We start from the raw sequence: 20104 nt of genomic DNA, 5'->3' as shown, positions 1-20104 counted from the left end.
GTCTTCAGCTGGTTTGACCAATGTTATCAGGCAACTAAACCTGCCTTCAGCTGGTTTGACCAATGTTATCAGGCAACTAAACCTGCCTTCAGCTGGTTTGACCAATGTCATCAGGCAACTAAACCTGCCTTCAGCTGGTTTGACCAATGTTATCAGGCAACTAAACCTGCCTTCAGCTGGTTTGACCAATGTCATCAGGCAACTAAACCTGCCTTCAGCTGGTTTGACCAATGTTATCAGGCAACTAAACCTGCCTTCAGCTGGTTTGACCAATGTCATCAGGCATGATTTACACAGAACATGGGAGGAACATACTCCAGGTGGCACACGCTGTTTATGTCAACAAGTACAAATCTTTAGTAAAACAATGTATTTATTCCATAATATCGTTTACAGAAAATATATGTGGTATATACTGTCCTGAATCATGAGAATAACTGCAGCTTCTAACACAATTTACAAGCAAATGAAAATATTGCATGGAATGATTACAGAGAATATCACCTGTTCAAAATACAATTAGAGTTAAAAGTATATATATTCTACAAACAATTAGTCTACTTGTCACCTCAACACATGATCATACCACAAACACGACATAATCACATTTATAAACTGTAACTTGATATATAATTCTGTCATATTCCAATGAAAGGGTGAAAATGGATAAACAATAAAGGCAATCTCAAATGGCCAATACTCATATTGTATTGTTGCCTTAAAGTATGGCAAGTTGATTCTTGGCACATAACACGAACATAATTTAAACCTTTAATCTTTAAGATTGCCACTGATGTTCCTATTACTGGAGCAGTTTCTTGTAGACTTGTCTGATAACAAGTTAAATAGAGAACACCAGTTCAGCCGTTTAACAAATGTCATAAATTGAAGGACAAAATAACAAGAACATTTTAAGAAAAATATTGCGCATACGAATATTACACAAGATAAAATCGTACATACAAAAGGTGGACCTCAGTCAATATGAACATCTATCACAAGGCTGTGGCACCGTTCTCATTTGTCCATCTTTTACAACCTTCCAATTTGTTTGTTTTTTTGTTGTTTAATGCAAATATTAGAGCTATATGACAGCGGTCCAGTGATTGACATCATGAGCATCGATCCACGTAATTGGGATACGATGACATGCATCAACCAAGTCAGCGAGTCTGACCACAGGATTCAGCGAGTCTGACCACCTGATCCTGTTAGTCGCCTCTTACAACAAGCATAGTCGCCTGTTACGGCTACAACCTGACAACATGATCCTGATACTGCAACAATATCACAACACTTCCACGGATTAAAAATCTAAAAAGCAAATGACATAATTTCCATTCAAAAATTTGCTTACATTTTACAGAAGAAATGCCAAGAACTTGGAGGAGAGAATATGTGCCTCTCAGTATGACTACCCCAGGAGCGATACGGGTACATCACCATATACATGTACAATGAGCAAATGAATCATTGTTGTCACATGATTAACAGGGGTTATACAATTCACAGGGTTCCGCAAACAATTTGAAAACACAAGTACATAGTTAAGCCAGGTGAACATATTTTGGGCAAAACCTCTCAGGAATCAACCTTTTTGTTACTTTGGGGATGGGCTTGGATTTTGATGGAATTATTGAAATTTGTTTCAGGAAAAGGGGGAAAAACACTATTTGTGTTACGGATTTACTCCCCAAAACAGAGTTTTGAAACAACATGAGTTATGTTTGTTGTTTAACGCCACACTCAGCAATATTCCAGTTATATGACTGCAGCCTGTAAATAATCAAGTCTGGACCAGACAATCCAGTGATAGATATCATGAGCATCGATCCATGCGATTGGGATACGATGATAAACAACAAGCAAACAAACCCTCCTCTCCCCAACCCCTTAAAAATAATCGATCTTCCACAAAATTTCCAGGCTCTCCCCATGCATTGTGTCAACTTGACAAAGTAAACCAAATTATTTCGAGACCAACAAACTTCAGATTCAGACAATCCATACCAGAAACAGTTTTCAAGAACCCTGATATAGTGAACATATACACGCAACTTCCAACTACTGATAATATACACAAACCTACTTCTCCAGGTATGCTGGATATCTATATTATCCTAAACAGCACCATGCTCCTACAAAACAAATCATTAACATTTCTACATTACGACAGTTATATCACGGCATGTGTGAGGGAAGCCCATGTGGTGCCGGTCAGTGAAACACGTATGTACACAGTACAGGCATGCTGAGGACATGCCAAGGATACAAATCAGGACAAATCTCAGATTCAAACGCATAACCAGCAGATCCTGGCACATGTAAGGGACCTAACTCTGTATGGAATATTGCACTAAATACTGCTTGGGAAGACTTGAAGTGTGAAATACAGCATGGTTAGCTCTGACGTATCATTCCCTATTGTGTGAGTTCTCTGTACCACATTCAGAGAATGAGTGAGTTGGGTTTAACACCGCTTTAACAGTACGGCGTGTCAGCTTAATGTGGGAGGAAAGCCCAAAGTGATGCAGGTCTCAGACATTTACCACTTCGGTGAAACCCACGAGCACGGGTATGGTGCTGACAAACCTAGAATCATAATCGTGGCGAACCGGGATTCGAACCCACGATCATAGGTTTCTGGCGTGCACAAGGGACACAACTCTGCACAGCGAATTGCGGCGCCTTAGACAACTTGGCCACCCATGCTCCCCACATTTAGAGAACTGTGTATCACATGAACTACGGTTATCTAGCAAGTGCCAGGAGAGCAACTAAGGGGAAAAGCAATATTCTACCCGAACTTAGGAATGTATTTTAACTTCAGAGGTACAAGGGGCATTCCATATGTTTTGCAACTTCAATATAAGACCAAGTCACAGAATATCTTTTGCACTTTTATTTTTCAATATAATCTCCATTCACCTCAATACACTCATTCCATTTGTCCTTCAAGCTTTTAATACTACTTTTACCCAAATCCGCAGATTGGCCCTCTAACCACGCCTCTGTGGCAGCCTTCATGTCCTCATCATCCTGGAAGCGTCTTCCACGTAGGGCAGATTTTATTTGCCGGAACAGGAAATAGTCACTGGGGGCTAAGTAAGGCTGTACAGTTAAATCACCCACCCTACAGCCCAGACTTAGCCCCCATTGTCTCATATTGAAGTTGCAAAACATACTGAACACCACTCGTAAATAACATCTCAAGTAACGTATTTAAAGCATCCTCTTCTCCTTGTTGGTCCTGTTATCATTGAGATACAGGCAACTTCAAAAATAACATCAGGATAACTTCCTCAAAGCAAGGACTTTTACCAACATGTAGACCTAGATCCATGTGTGACTAAAAAATAGTTGTAAGTTTACTTTCTTTATAAAACATTTACTAGTTATTTTGATAACTTAACAAAAAGGCATGTGTCTGGGATATTGCACTGATCTGGTTTACAATGAATGTTTCACTCTAATCTCTCAATACAGAACACAGAAACCAATAGTACGGGAAACCGTAGTGATTACATATAAAATGTTCCCTTTGCAAACATGACATTATTGGGTCAACCAGCATACATTGATAGAAGCATTTATAAGATAGTTACATTCACTGCACTTCACACCCTATGTCAAAATAGGTCAGGAAATCAACAGCATCTTTCCTCTACTGACTGCAATTTTCCTATTTACAAACATCTAGACGTAGATTGATCTAAATAAAACATTTCATATTGATATTGTTCTAATTATTGCACAACAACATTTGTTAGCCTTCGAAATTTCACGCTAGTCTGCTAGCCCATGACTACTAAATTGTGCTGAGGGCTTCAATTTTGCTACAAATTGGAACTAAATAAAACTGACAGAATATGTAAACATAATACATTGTACACATTTTTCTCTTCATCAAGCTATAAAAGTCCAGTTTCCACCCTTGCCGAACTAGGCTGGAATTGCTGGGCTCGATCGTAGCGCCACCAGTGCCTCCTATCATCCTACTGACCAATCAGATTCCACCTCTCAGATCACTTGCATTTGCTTCATACAAAATGGGGCGCCTCGTCAAGACGATCTGGTCGATCTGGTCGATAATCAAGATCTATATTGTTATATAACGGGTCTTACATTGCGTAGTGCATCAAGTCAGGTGGGAACCTTGATCATAACATGAAAATATTTGGAAAGCATCTGTTGACGCCGAGTTGACGGTAATCATGCTTTGAAAATCCTGCCATTGTCCGAAATCTGCAGGGCAGTTTACGAACCGGATGTCGATTTCATGACACGATTTGATTGGACTATGCATCGATTTGTTAGTCCAGCCAAAATATAACTCCATAATTACAGCGTAGTTAGGCAAGGGTGGAAACTGGACTTTTATAGTCAGTTAACTCCCTTGCCTCAGGAAGATGCATCAAGCAGGTCTATCTACAAACTCCGAAGACGAATGAAAAACAACCCACATTCGTTGTACTGAAAAGTCTTTCTCAAACTTTGAAGTGATAAATGGAAACTCAGCATATTTCAATTCTGTCCGTAGTGTTTTTAATAATAAGAAATACAAACAAGCATTTTCAAATTGATAAACTTGAATTCATATGCCCTTTAATCAACATACAATTCAATATGTTTGGTAAGTAACCCTCATCCCACATCTTGACATATTCTGTATAAAATCGGTAAAACAATGAAAATTCATTTAAAATTGCCGAACCTCCTCAACACACTGTGAAGCTGGCTGCTGACATTGAATGGTTTGCTCTCCTACGCATGAACCAGGAGTCCTCTCATCATTGCTATGTTGTGATTGCAAACTCTCATAATTCCTCTGGTGGGTTCACATTCTTGAAATGAACTACTTCTGGGCTTAATTTGCTAGTAACCATGGAAACAGTACCGCAAGATAAACATGTCAACAAGCTGATTCATCAAACAATATCTAAGTCTGTAGGTTGGTAAACTCCATTAACAAATCTGAACAAGAAGCTTTAGTGCACGAACAATTTCACTGCAACAATTTCACTGACAAACTGACAAACATTCAAGCAGGTCAGTCCATGACGGCAGTGTTTACAAAGTGGCTGAAAGTCAACGTTTAAGTAGACGGAGATCACCAGGATTACACTTGCTATATGGTCCCTCTAATGACAGGACAGTTACACCTTGTGATGCAGAAGAGAGGTGTGTACATATATATATTTTTATATTTATATTCAGTGTATACAAATATATTCATGATCAACAATAAATTAGAAACATGATATGTACAAACATCCATTACAACACTGTACAACAAGCACCGTTATTTGATAATTAGTACAACATTACCGGGGGGCATCTCAAAGGTCATTTGATCATTTAGCAAGATCTACCTGAAGTTCTCGAACCAATCTTGTTCGATATTTGGATGCATGTAAGAATTTGATACAAAGCTAGATGTCATTAGTCAAGCGAGCGACAGTAACAGAGTGAGGTTTTTTTGCCAGATTCAGCAATATTCCAGGAAAATGACTGAGGCACCTCATGCTTCACCCACAGGGCAATGGAACCAGTCTTCAGCGAGACAAGCCAACACGCTAACCGCTAGGCTACCCCACTGACCTCAACAGATGAGGAGACCCAGGTTAGCGCTGACTAAATTGGATCGGGTGATGAGACTCTGTGAGTCACGCGATTGCGTGTCACTGACCTGACAACATTGTTGCTCACTCTTTCAGTCACTGGCTCCCAGATTATTTACAAGCCGCTCCAATACACCTGGAATATTGTTATGGCGTTTAACAACAAACAGACAAAACAGCTGGCCCTGGTGCGGTGATGTGGCCCTTGTACTGATGACAAAACCTTGAAACATTTCAGTCACAGATCTGCTGTCATCACGCCGACACTCTCCCTTCACTCACGGCCATCTCAGTTTTTTGTTTGTTTGTTTGTTTGTCTGTTTGTTGTTTAACGCTGCACTCAGCAATATTCCAGCTATATGAAGGCAGTCTGAAAATAATCGAGTCTGGACCAGACAATCCAGTGATAAACATCATGAGCATCGATCCACACAATTGGGATACGATGATATGCATCAACCAAGTTAGCGAGCCTGACCACCCGATCCCGTTAGTCGCCTCTTACGACAAGCACAGTCGCCTTTTACGGCCAGCATGGGTTGCTGAAGACCTATTCTACCGCGGATCTTAACAGGTCAAACCCCTTGTACTTTCTCTGCTCACATCATCAGAACATAACATGAGAAATAACAAACTGGAAGTCTTGCACAGAATTCATGACAATTTTCGTACGAATTACCTAAATTTATCATTCAACACTGCAATGAGGCATACCATGTATTTCAAAATTACATTTCAAAATAAATTCTTCAAATATTGTATACAAGAATAATCTAAAATAATTGTTAACCAAAACGAGGAAAACAAACCTCGGTCAACATACATTCCCCATTTAGAATGATCAAAAAACATAACAACAGCACTGGTAACCTTGGTAACAAAGCATAACATCAGCACTGGTTACCATAGTAACAATGTATAAATCTGAAAGACTTTTAAAAACAATGCAAATAGTGAATAATCACGATCATTGAGTTGTTCATTAATATACAGTCCTGTTCAAGTTGTAGTATTGAGACAAAATGTAAACTTACATCATAATTCAAAAAGTATGATTTAAATATGAAATCTGCTTAGTGCTGACCAACACAAAATCTTCATACTACAAGGTAAACTGCAAACGTCTGAGACGAACTTGACATGTTCAAGAAGATATTCTGATAACATTTTGCAAAACAGACCCCAAATCGCAACTGTCATTTATGTTCTAATTTTTAGCCATACCTTACCAGGAGTTTTCACCCAAAGTACCTCAAACCACACAATAAAGGAATTTGGGACTAACAAATATTTCATCATATAGCACTGAAAATGCAGTGATAATTCAAAGAAAATAAAAATGGCACTAAATTAATAAAATATTATAAAGCAATGACAAAAAACAGACATACTAAGAAATTGTGTTACTGATATGTTTTCGTGTATGGCTGACAATGAAATATTTAAAAATGTACATGGCTAGTCACTTAACAAATCTCTGAGGTGCTTCTTCAGTTTACAATCAATCGCGACGGCACAGGACATTTTCAAAAATAATGTTCTCGATTCAACATGCCATTTGAGACACCAGAACAAGTACAGCTAGAGCTTATAAATCCATAACAAGAGGCTTGCATCCTCAGACGTCCTCTGTTTCGTTGTTTTGTTCCAGTCGACATAGCCATCCCCGCCTCCCACAACGATCACAGCATTGCACGGATTCTTTCTCATTGTGGCTGTCTTGTGTGCCTGGGGAGACCCCCCACGATGCAGTGTTCCGTGCCGACTCCTCGTGGACGCACTTGTTGCTCTAAGTCTCACCTCCGACCCCCATTTGACAGTCTGACTATCCTTTCGTGCCGACAAAGCATTTTCTGGTGAACCCAAATCACTTGGAAGCTCTTCAAACGAGGAGATCGCATCTTGGAAACTATCATCCTCATTTTCTTGTTCCATGTCATCGTCAGTCTCCATCAAGTTCTCATACAACAAACGTACTTCATCTTCCTCTTCTTCCGCCAACTCGGAGTCGGAACTTTCAAAATTTCGTTTTGCAATCTTGTTGGCGAGTTCACTCCTGAATGAGAGTGTTTTTGATTTCAATCTCTTTGGTTTATCTCTCTTCAGACTTTCACTGTCTTTGACACTTTTCCTCCTTCTCGCACTCTGGGGTGTCTTTGCAGAATTTGACTTATCATTTGAATTTGACGTGTCTACTTCAGCTATTGGTTGAAGAACAGAATTCGATTCTGAGGCTGTTTCAGTCTGACCAATCACAGGTGATTCACCAGTATTTTCACCAATCGCTGACAGCTTGTCAATTTCTGCTTGCCAAGTCTCTGAATGAGACTTCCCATCAGGGGAGATAACTCCATCTGTTCCACTGTCACTGACAGGGGAGGTAATCCCTTCAGTTTTGTTTTGATTGACCACAGTTGCCCTGTCATTGAGACTGGGACGCTTTGGCCGGAGTGAGGACCACAAGGAACTGTTCCGGTTTAGTTCCGCCACACTGCTAGAGTAATAGATAGGAATCAGAAACTTGACAGGTCCACGGTGAGAGTGGAGCGATATCTTGGGCCGACCACTAGCCAATGGGACACCATCTTTCAATCGAGGTAGAGGGAGTGTGAGAACAAAGCCGTGATTGGTCCCTATCCAAAGCAGACCCTTGCTCGCGGACAAACTCGTGATGACACAGCTGCTGTAGCCATCCAACTGGTCGCCATTGATGTCCTTGCTCTTCCTCTCTGCAGAAACAAACACAAATAATGATAGGGTAGGAGTGAGTGTGTATGGTAGGAACATTTTAACACCAACAAGAGTTTGCCACTAACGTGGCTATATCCCCCGCCCCGCCCCGCCCCGCCCCGCCCTTCCCCGCCCCGCCCCGCCCCACCCCTGTTGCAGAATTTATGACATAATTAAATCTAAACAAACCCTAACCTTTCTTAACCGAGGTGGAACTTGTCATGGAAATTGTGAAAAGAGAAGAGTTTGGAACCTATGTCCATCTTGTTGCCATGAATTTTCCATGGCAACAAGATGGACTTAGGTTCTGTGAGGGTAGGGTTCGTTTCCGGAACATAACTCATAAACCGTTCAATATTTTTTCATGAAACTTTGCAGGTCTGTCAAGTACATGCTGAACTGGTGCCTTTTGCTAATTAGAAATTTTAGAAATTTTAATTTTCAACTTAACGTAAAAAATAAAAATTTCGAAACTTTCTTTGTTGGGCGGGGTATAACTACTGAGATGATAGGCAACAGTTTGACTTCACCTTGAGTGACATTCTACAGCTTATACCTGCCGCTGTAGGGGATTTTTATTGGTGGGATGCATGGGTCATAGGGTATGGGAAGACAGGGTGATTGTCGAGGGCTGGATAGTCGATGGATGGTGGAGTGGAGCGGCGTGGCGTGGCGTGGCGTGGCGTGGCGTGGCGTGGCGTGGAGCGGAGAGGCAAGGCGAGGCGAGGCGTGGCGTGGCGTGGCGTGGTGTGGCATGGCGTGGCGTGGCGTGGCGTGGCGCGGAGCGGAGAGGCGAGGAGTGGAGTGGAGTGGAGTGGTGAGGTGAGGTGAAATTGGGTTTAATGTTCAGTTCAAGATTATTGCACTTCAGCAGCCATATGGTTGGCGTGCATGCGTCAGTGTGTGCGCGCGTGCGCGTCAGTGTGAGTAGCTGCTTGGGTGGATTGTTGGATGTTTGGGCTGTAGGTAGAGGACCAGGTGGAGGGATGTTTGGTTGGTAGTTGGTTGGATGAAAGTGTGCTTGGGTGAATATATATGGACCAGCATAAGAGTGAGTTAGTGAGTGAGTTGGGTTTAACGCCGCTCTTAACAGTATTCCAGTTATATCACGGCATCCCAGCACAAGAACAATATTGATGGTCACAAATGAAGTAATGTTTGACTAACTGTTGAGACCATACACCCATTGTTCTGTAGTAGGTCAGGCAATGAAGTACAGCCCTGTTTTGCAGAAGTCTTTATGATACCGGACATTTAAAGATTTTCAGGGAACAAGAATGACTAGCCTACCTTCCAGCAGTCTGTTGACGGCAGACGCTATGTTGATTTCCTGGAGGTTCTCTAGGGTCTCAGTGTGGTACAGACGTAGCTTGGCGGAGTCCTTGAACGACACCCAGATCCCCACGCCGGATGTGGTGAACTCGTGGATGATCAGGTCCTCGGACTCGTTGGACAGATCGTGTGTTGTCTGGAGATATATCAGTCAGGAAGTCAAACATATGTTCTTAGGCTAAAAGAAATGATAGTCTTGGTTATCAGGCACCGTGCGCAACATCATAAAGTCTGCCACATGTTTCTTTTTTATTTCCATTCCCACCCCCCCCAAATAATCTTTAAATATTCTGTGTCTCGAACACACGAGGCCAGCAGTTTAATCCTACAATACTTAAGAACAACATGATTTCCCCCAAATTATAATTATTATAAACAAATAGTATTGCGACAGTGTCCTTGCAATCACTACTGCAATAGTTGTATACCAACTGAAATACTATTGCAACAGTGTCTTAACAATCACAATACTATTGCAATAGTTTCAATGACCCCAATATTTGTCTCTATTCTCAACATCATAAATGTAAACTTACCCTTTCTTTCAAGCTGTCAATTTCCAGGACAAGGATCTTGGTTGTCAAGGCAACCCAGAGGTCATCGTCAATGACCTTCATGCAGGAGATGATGGTGTTGGACAGATTTAAGGAGAGAGGGGAATTCACGTTCCAAGCACCATCTGAAACACAGAGCAACACAGCATTTAGCCTACTGCAGCATCCGGGGGGACGCCAAGAATGAACTTCACAAATTGTAACAATGGAAATAAAACCCTGGATGAGGATGAGATTTTATTTATCATCCAACATTATTCTTCTAACTTTTTCAGTTTGTAGACAGTAATAAGCAGTGTCTTAAGTGTAAAGAGTACTGAAAACAGCTTCAGTAGCAGAGCCATTAGTGATGTCATTTGATTGTGACGTCATGGTAACCAATGACGTCACAATGGTCTGCAAAGCATTGTTATGCAGTTTCATTGCAGCGATATCTACAGTGTAGATATCGCTTGATCTCACCCAAGGATACCTTCTGTGGGAGCCAGTTTTGGATGTTAAATGTATGCTAATCTGAATATCTGGCTTTTCAATATTATTTCATTACATGTATTAATTCAATGGGGTTTCTTCAAGCCTGTTTCACTCACATGTTTCACTCATGTTTTGATCCTTGATACATCAAATGTTTCCTAAACGTGACACTGTATCATGACACCCTACAGAAGGGATTACCAAGTGCACATGAGACAAGCATGAACACTTTTTGAGAAAATGCAACCACAAACTTGTTTGTGATTTTTTTCAATCACAGGACCTTGACCTTTGGGCTTTTCATGACATTTGCGAAAAGAATTCCCCAGTGCCAGATGGAAGAAGGCCAATAATCTCCAATTTCAATAATCTTTGTGTAGGAGACATTAGACAAATCACCGGCAGCGGTGGCTTTAAAGTTCCAACAAAACGCTAAAGCATTCCTGTGTCATGGGGCTGCTATTGACCCATGTCTGCAACATAAACATTAGCTACAATGATGATAATGGTTGAAATCTGAACAATTTTCATATGAAATAATCTCTTACCCTTATCCCTGGAGAAGACCGCCACGGACCCATTGACCAGTCCGCAGAAGATGCGCTCGTCCACGTACTTCATGGACACTGGCGCTGCTGGCAAGGTGAACTTCGCCACGGCTTCACGTCGCATCCCGTCCGAACTGGTCAGCGGGAAGATGAGAATCCTGCAAAACGAAAGTCAAACTAACAATCTAAAACTTGAGAAAATCAGTGACAAATATCACCCATAGCTTCATTCACAAACGTAATATAACCCTGAAGGGTTGAACGACTACTTGTGTGCTTTGAGCTATACTGAATACTGATTGGTCAGTTGAAGTGACATGCTTCATTGTTGAGAACAACACATATGACATCGTCGATTGTTTATATCACAAACTGATTACATCACATGCAGCTTTATATTTAAATTTAGTTGCTTATGAGACCGACCGACTAAAGAAACCGGAAATTAGAAAAATAAAATAAAAAGAATTTTGACAATTCTTTTGTGAACGACTAGGTGAAAAGAAAATAACATGAGATTTTTTCACCTCTGCTCGTAAGATATGGGGAATAATATGTGTAAAAAGCCTTAATCTAATGCTGTCTCAAAGAAAACTATCATAGATATATGCCCTGAAGTTGTTAAATATATTCTTTTCCCTACTCATTGTCAATAGTTCCCAGCCAGACACAATCCTCTTCATATGCATATTCCTTCACATCTTTAGCATATCCCGGGACGTGCTCCGTGCAGGTCACCTCGACGTCGGCGGCCTTGAAGCTCTCGGTGAGGCTAGGCTTGGAGTTGTGTATGGAGATGATGGAGACTTGCCCTCTGGTGGGAGTCGTGGTAACCACCCACAGGTGCTGGATGCCGAGCCGGGTGCCGGAACTAGACGTCATGAACACCGGGATGGCGCACATCATCTGCAACAGGAACAAGGCGGAATTTGGACCAGACAAACCAGTGATTTACATAACGAACAACGCCCTCATGCTGTCGTGAGTACAATGATATGGAACCAAAGAAAGTCAGCAAGCCGGACACTCGATGTTGGTCATTGGGATCAATTCTACCAGAAATCCTCACGAGAATCGTAATATGGTGAGAAACTGGACTTTTGTAGTCAGTTAACTCCCTTGCCTCGGGAAGATGGACGAGCTAACGCTTTGACCATGAGGCTACCCTACCGCCCCTCAAACATTCTACATGGGCTGGGATGGGTACCTCGGGTAACTGGGTCAGGTGGGTACTGAGTAGGACCCGGGTACCAACAGGACTACCGGACCCGTGGTTAATCACGTGATATATTGTTTATTGACAAAAATTATCTAGAACTCTATTGTTACAGTATAAGTGACTAATGCTGGCATTCCTTCTGATTTTACATGTTTGTTAAAGATAAAACTTCAGTCAACTTCAGTGTATGCATGACCATTATCAAAATACATTTTGCCAGGGCTACTTTCAAACTATTCCCAATCGGACATTTGGGATTATTTCTTGAGACAGCGGGTACCCGGGTAGGGTCAGGTAAGAGGGGGGTGGGTACCCAGGTAGCAAATTTGGACTCATCCCAGCCCTACATTCTACCCACCCAAACCCAATCACAGGTGGCTGTGGAATCAAGCCGGTGTTCTGGCAGCCGACCTTGCCTTTTAACCCCATGGAGTAAAATGGAGCTAACTCAAGCCTCAAACCAAAGGGAATCCAACCTCTCTCTACTGTGCTAATCATAAACCAGCCTACGTGTACTTGGGGCAGTGAGGTGAAATGCTTGTTGTTTAATGCCGCACTCAGCAATATTCCAACTATATCACGGCAGTCTGCAAATAATCGCTTCTGGACCTGACAATCCAGTGACTGACATCATGAGCATTGATCCATGCAATTGGGATACGATGACATGCATCAACCAAATCAGCGAGCCTGACCAAACAATCCCGTTAGTGGCCTCTTACGACAAGCATAGTCACGTTTTACGGCAAGCATGGGTTGCTGAAGACCTATTCTACCCTGGATCTTCATGGGTCGACAGGTGAAATGGTTTCTAACGTCTACGTGGCTGCTTGGACTAGTCCTGATGTATCCCAGGTTTTATAGTGCTTAAAATAACCCTCAGAGATATCATGGTGTAGTTTAACACAATTCCCCCACTCAGACACCGTATACTGACTCCAAGCCGACCAGTCGTTGTTTTAGAACCTTAATGCCGAGCGCCAGACAGGGTAACAACAAGTACCATCGTTAACATCTTTTGGTATTGCAGTCAGGGGAACTCCCCTCTTCGGTCAGACGTCCCCTCTGGACCACGGAGGTGGGCCCTGTGTGTAATGGCATTTTAAGGATGCTAGTCGGTGATGTTAATGTGTGGATACGAAACTGCCCCTCGAATACGAAACTGCCCTCTATGATTTGAGAATGACTTTACTGTGGCCATCTTGGTTTGCTCTAGGCAGGTGTTGAGTGACTACCTGTGTGAGTGCAGGAGGTGTATTGTGTTGGCTGATGGATGTTGAATACAAGTGTAGATGAAGAACCTGTGTCTGTCTATTGTATCAGGTGATGGAGAGTGGGAGGACCAGTCAACACTGTCAGTGACCGTGTCCAGTGATACTGCCAGGTGCTAGACAAGATTCAGCAACAGAGAACCAACCTTGGTGTAATTGCGGGGGACGTCGACTGGGAGGCAGCGCATGAAGAAGGCTGGCGGCAGATCCTCGTCCTCCTCGTTACCCATGTCCCCCCAGCCCGGGTTGTTCTGCTTATCTGCGTTACACAGAGATACTGACTGAGACACAAAACATTACAGAGATACTGACGGTGACAAAAAACATGACAGAAATACTGACTGAGACACAGAACATTACAGAAATACTGACTGAGACACAAAACATTACAGAGATACTGACTGAGACACAAAACATTACAGAGATACTGACTGAGACACAAAACATTACAGAGATACTGACTGAGACACAGAACATTACAGAAATACTGACTGAGACACAAAACATTACAGAAATACTGACTGAGACACAAAACATTACAGAGATACTGACTGAGACACAAAACATTACAGAGATACTGACTGAGACACAAAACATTACAGAGATACTGACTGAGACACAAAACATTACAGAGATACTGACTGAGACACACACATTACAGAGATACTGACTGAGACACAAAACATTACAGAGATACTGACTGAGACACACACATTACAGAGATACTGACTGAGACACAAAACATTACAGAGATACTGACTGAGACACAAAACATTACAGAGATACTGAATGAGACACACACATTACAGAGATACTGACTGAGACACAAAACATTACAGAGATACTGACGGTGACAAAAAACATGACAGAAATACTGACTGAGACACAGAACATTACAGAAATACTGACTGAGACACAAAACATTACAGAGATACTGACTGAGACACAAAACATTACAGAGATACTGACTGAGACACAAAACATTACAGAGATACTGACTGAGACACACACATTACAGAGATACTGACTGAGACACAAAACATTACAGAGATACTGACTGAGACACACACATTACAGAGATACTGACTGAGACACAAAACATTACAGAGATACTGACTGAGACACAAAACATTACAGAGATACTGAATGAGACACACACATTACAGAGATACTGACTGAGACACAAAACATTACAGAGATACTGACTGAGACACAAAACATTACAGAGATACTGACTGAGACACACACATTACAGAGATACTGACTGAGACACAAAACATTACAGAGATACTGACTGAGACACAGAACATTACAGAAATACTGACTGAGACACACACATTACAGAGATACTGACTGAGACACAAAACATTACAGAGATACTGACTGTGACACAAAACATTTCAGAAGGAGAGTCTTTCTGTTGCTAGTTTAGCCATCAGAGATACACTGAATGCAGTTTGAAACCTATACCTGTTGCTAGTTTAGCTATCAGAAATACTCTGAATGCAATTTGAAACCCAAACCTGTTGCTAGTTTAGCTATCAGATATACACTGAATGCAATTTGAAACCCAAACCTGTTGCTAGTTTAGCTATCAGAAATACTCTGAATGCAATTTGAAACCCAAACCTGTTGCTAGTTTAGCCATCAGATATACACTGAATGCAGTTTGAAACCCATACCTGTTGCTAGTTTAGCTATCAGAAATACTCTGAATGCAATTTGAAACCCATACCTGTTGCTAGTTTAGCTATCAGAAATACTCTGAATGCAATTTGAAACCCATACCTGTTGCTAGTTTAGCTATCAGATATACACTGAATGCAGTTTGAAACCCATACCTGTTGCTAGTTTATCTATCAGATATACACTGAATGCAGTTTGAAACCCATACCTGTTCCTAGTTTAGCTATCAGATATACACTGAATGCAGTTTGAAACCCATACCTGTTGCTAGTTTAGCTATCAGATATACACTGAATGCAGTTTGAAACCCATACCTGTTGCTAGTTTAACCATCAGATATACACTGAATGCAGTTTGAAACCCATACCTGTTGCTAGTTTAGCTATCAGAGATACACTGAATGCAGTTTGAAACCCGTACCTGTTGCTAGTTTAGTTATCAGAGATACACTGAATGCGGTTTGAAACCCGTACCTGTTGCTAGTTTAGCTATCAGAGATACACTGAATGCAGTTTGAAACCCATACCTGTTGCTAGTTTAGCTATCAGAGATACACTGAATGCAGTTTGAAACCCATACCTGTTGCTAGTTTAGCTATCAGAGATACACTGAATGCAGTTTGAAACCCATACCTGTTGCTAGTTTAGCTATCAGAGATACACTGAATGCAGTTTGAAACCCGTACCTGTTGCTAGTTTAGCTATCAGAGATACACTGAATGCAGTTTGAAACCCATACCTGTTGCTAGTTTAGCTATCAGATATACACTGAATACAGTTTGAAACCTGTACCTGTTGCTAGTTTAGCTATCAGAGATACACTGAATGCAGTTTGAAACCCATACCTGTTGCTAGTTTAGCTATCAGAGATACACTGAATGCAGTTTGAAACCCATACCTGTTGCTAGTTTAGCTATCAGAGATACACTGAATGCAGTTTGAAACCCATACCTGTTGCTAGTTTAGCTATCAGATATACACTGAATGCAGTTTGAAACCCGTACCTGTTGCTAGTTTAGCTATCAGAGATACACTGAATGCAGTTTGAAACCCGTACCTGTTGCTAGTTTAGCTATCAGAGATACACTGAATGCAGTTTGAAACCCGTACCTGTTGCTAGTTTAGCTATCAGAGATACACTGAATGCAGTTTGAAACCCGTACCTGTTGCTAGTTTAGCTATCAGAGATACACTGAATGCAGTTTGAAACCCATACCTGTTGCTAGTTTAGCTATCAGATATACACTGAATACAGTTTGAAACCTGTACCTGTTGCTAGTTTAGCTATCAGAGATACACTGAATGCAGTTTGAAACCCATACCTGTTGCTAGTTTAGCTATCAGAGATACACTGAATGCAGTTTGAAACCCATACCTGTTGCTAGTTTAGCTATCAGAGATACACTGAATGCAGTTTGAAACCCGTACCTGTTGCTAGTTTAGCTATCAGAGATACACTGAATGCAGTTTGAAACCCGTACCTGTTGCTAGTTTAGCTATCAGAGATACACTGAATGCAGTTTGAAACCCGTACCTGTTGCTAGTTTAGCTATCAGAGATACACTGAATGCAGTTTGAAACCCGTACCTGTTGCTAGTTTAGCTATCAGAGATACACTGAATGCAGTTTGAAACCCGTACCTGTTGCTAGTTTAGCTATCAGATATACACTGAATGCAGTTTGAAACCCATACCTGTTGCTAGTTTAGCTATCAGAGATACACTGAATGCAGTTTGAAACCCATACCTGTTGCTAGTTTAGCTATCAGAGATACACTGAATGCAGTTTGAAACCCGTACCTGTTGCTAGTTTAGCTATCAGAGATACACTTAATGCAGTTTGAAACCCGTACCTGTTGCTAGTTTAGCTATCAGATATACACTGAATGCAGTTTGAAACCCATACCTGTTGCTAGTTTAGCTATCAGAGATACACTGAATGCAGTTTGAAACCCGTACCTGTTGCTAGTTTAGCCATCAGAGATACACTGAATACAGTTTGAAACCCGTACCTGTTGCTAGTTTAGCTATCAGAGATACACTGAATGCAGTTTGAAACCCATACCTGTTGCTAGTTTAGCAATAAGGAAGTCCATGCACCACTCATGTTTGATCGACGCTGTTGGGGTCTGAAGAACGTACCGTATCTTCTCATTTCTGGAAAATATTCACATTGAAATAACTTCAATATTCAACACCTATGGGATGTAATAATACTTCAATATCTATCATTCACCACCTATAGGGTTGTTATATTACTTCAATGTTCAATAGTCATTACATAGGCTTAAAAAATAAAAGAATTGCTATTGGAAAATATAGTGTGGGTATTTTTATTTTTTTTCTGGTTCGAACTAGTATGTAACCAAACAAACAGTTGTGTACTATCAACCTGGGAAAGGGCCTCCCTACATAAACAAGCATACAAACTCCTTTTGCCGCCATGACCATAACATGAGATGTGCAGTAAAGCAGTGTGCATCTAAAGGGAAGTAACTGTGTGCTATATTTGATCGCATTGTTTTTAAGTACCTTATATCGCTGTGTATAAGGCGACTGTTTCATACCTAGAATTAGGGGGCTTCAAGTGGGATGGTCTTATACACAGTGTTGAAGAGTTTTGATGTTTTTTCCCCCAACACAGAGACAGTACTATGAGCATGTAACACTGGAAATACCATGTCAACAAATCCATACTGAAGTACGCAAACTCATCATGTAACTACACTGTCTGGTTATAAAAAGAGTTCATTCATAGATTCGGAGAAAATGTGTGAACAGCTGATGGCTGCTTCCTGCTTAGTTTACAAGACAATACACATGCTAATCTTAATCTCTACATATAAAACATTGCCCAGTAGAACAGAAAATACAATTTAATCGGTAAATCATCACGTCTAGTGATGTTTTTTCCTAAATTTTAAATTTGTATGGACCAAGTTTAATTGTTATGATCTGTTCGTTTCGCTGAAGGGATACATTTTTTTCTGTGGAAGACAAACACGTTTTTATTGCAAATGTAGAGATTGTGTTTGTGCTGGTGATGTGCTTAATCCAATTCGCCTTAAAGACGGTGTATATAAATTAGCATTGATTTTGAAGGCTTGTACAGGGGGGTCGCCTTATACATGGGGTCGCTTTATAGACGGCGATATACGGTACAAAGATTTTTTTGTTTTTTTAGATGGAAACAAAAACGAAACGTGTGGCAGACTTTATGATGATGAGTGTGGTGCCTGAGAACCAAGACTTGCTATAAGCACTAAAACATGGCACTAGTGCATGTAAACAGTTGAGAGTGATCTCCCCTTACTTGGTGTAGTCAGAGAGGATGATAGAGCAACTATTGACCAATCGCAGCTGTTCATCTTTGATGTGGATGAGTCTCTGCAGGTCTCGTCTGAGTTCCTGTGTCAGCTCCTCCGTCAGGCCCTGGGGACAGAGTGAGTGAGTGAGTGAGTTGGTTCTACACCACTTTTAGCATTATCTTCCAGTCACATAGGGGCATCAAGATTGGTCTTCACATGTTGTACCTATGTTGAGTGAACTTCCGATCTTCAGAATGATAACAAATCCTTTAATCACCAGAAACAGAAGCACTTGTTGCAGACCTGTCAACCCTCCCGCATTTTGCGGGAGACTCCCACATTTTGATGAAATCTCCCAGTCATGATGGACTATTTCTCCCGCAAAACAGAATTCTTCATTATCTTAAAAATTTGCCTCCATTGTCCCGTGAGTAAAAACAAAGAACAGTAAGTTTACGTCCCAATCTGTCTGGAAGGCTCACAGATTAGTGACTGCTATCACGGCCACCCACAGGGTGGAACCAGATAGGCTTTTGTCTAGGAATAAACTGGTAATTGAATTCACATGGTGAATGATTTAACAATGTAAACTGTAAAGAAAACTCGGATAGTCCTAACAGGTGCCTGAAGGGTTGAACTTTAAATGAATAATCAGACTCCATAATTTATAACCGTAGATACATACGGCCGGTCCAGTTATACATGACTTAATTGGTTATCAAATTTGTCAGAAACTCTGTCAAAACATCAATATACCTCAAAGTTACGTCATTAAACTCTCGGAAATGAAAACAAAATATAACCTACAAGCGCCGTCTTCAGAAACAACACTCTGTATGATTGGTTGATTCAGTAGTCGAAATAAATGCATTACACGATCAGGCTTCCACATAGCTAGGGTTTCAAAGTCAAAGTTTAAAGTGAAGCTTATAAATTACCTTTTGACTGACATCGTGACTTGTGTGCACAGAAATATCAACACATAATACTTTATCAAATTTCACGAGAATGTATCCTGTGATTATTTTACACAATTTGATTGACTAATAGTTTGCAAGCGTCCCAAATCTGCAATCTAATTTGCATACAACAGTACAAGTCAACCAATGAGATTAATACACGTCAAGGTCAGAAAGGTCAACAACAACGAGACTCATTTCATTCATAAATTGTAATAAAACATAATAGTACTTCCGAATATGGCATATGTTTCTTTGAATGGAATAACGTGAACATTTCTAGCGAAGTAATGGGACTGTCAACAGAATACAATATATCTTATTGAAATTAGAGGCGATCATGTTGCATCAGGATAAATGCATTTGATATTTCTTCGGCGCATTTTGTAACCAAACTCATGCCA

At 40.9% G+C, this 20104-nt stretch overlaps 1 protein-coding gene across 3 annotated transcripts in view; it reads right to left on the bottom strand.

Moving 5' to 3' along the window:
* Positions 1-3977: 3977 nt before the first annotated feature.
* LOC139471388 (rho guanine nucleotide exchange factor 10-like protein) overlaps positions 3978-20104 on the bottom strand; it is a 60261-nt gene continuing 44134 nt past the window's right edge. For 2 of the 3 annotated variants that reach the window (XM_071253751.1, XM_071253750.1), the window contains exons 13-20: positions 18747-18865; positions 17499-17590; positions 13896-14008; positions 11903-12165; positions 11260-11417; positions 10220-10362; positions 9642-9819; positions 3978-8350 (exon numbers count right to left, since the gene is read on the bottom strand). In XM_071253751.1, the coding sequence (XP_071109852.1) occupies positions 7203-8350; positions 9642-9819; positions 10220-10362; positions 11260-11417; positions 11903-12165; positions 13896-14008; positions 17499-17590; positions 18747-18865 (2214 nt within the window). In that variant the 3' untranslated portion in view covers positions 3978-7202. The remainder of the gene's footprint in view (positions 8351-9641; positions 9820-10219; positions 10363-11259; positions 11418-11902; positions 12166-13895; positions 14009-17498; positions 17591-18746; positions 18866-20104) is intronic. The other variant, XR_011653835.1, reaches the window with a different exon arrangement.

The sequence above is a fragment of the Haliotis cracherodii genome, unplaced genomic scaffold, assembly GCF_022045235.1.
Source record: "Haliotis cracherodii isolate W230 unplaced genomic scaffold, xgHalCrac1.p SCAF_22, whole genome shotgun sequence".
NCBI classification, from domain to species: Eukaryota; Metazoa; Mollusca; class Gastropoda; order Lepetellida; family Haliotidae; genus Haliotis; species Haliotis cracherodii.
This window is presented reverse-complemented; position numbering and strand designations above follow the sequence as displayed.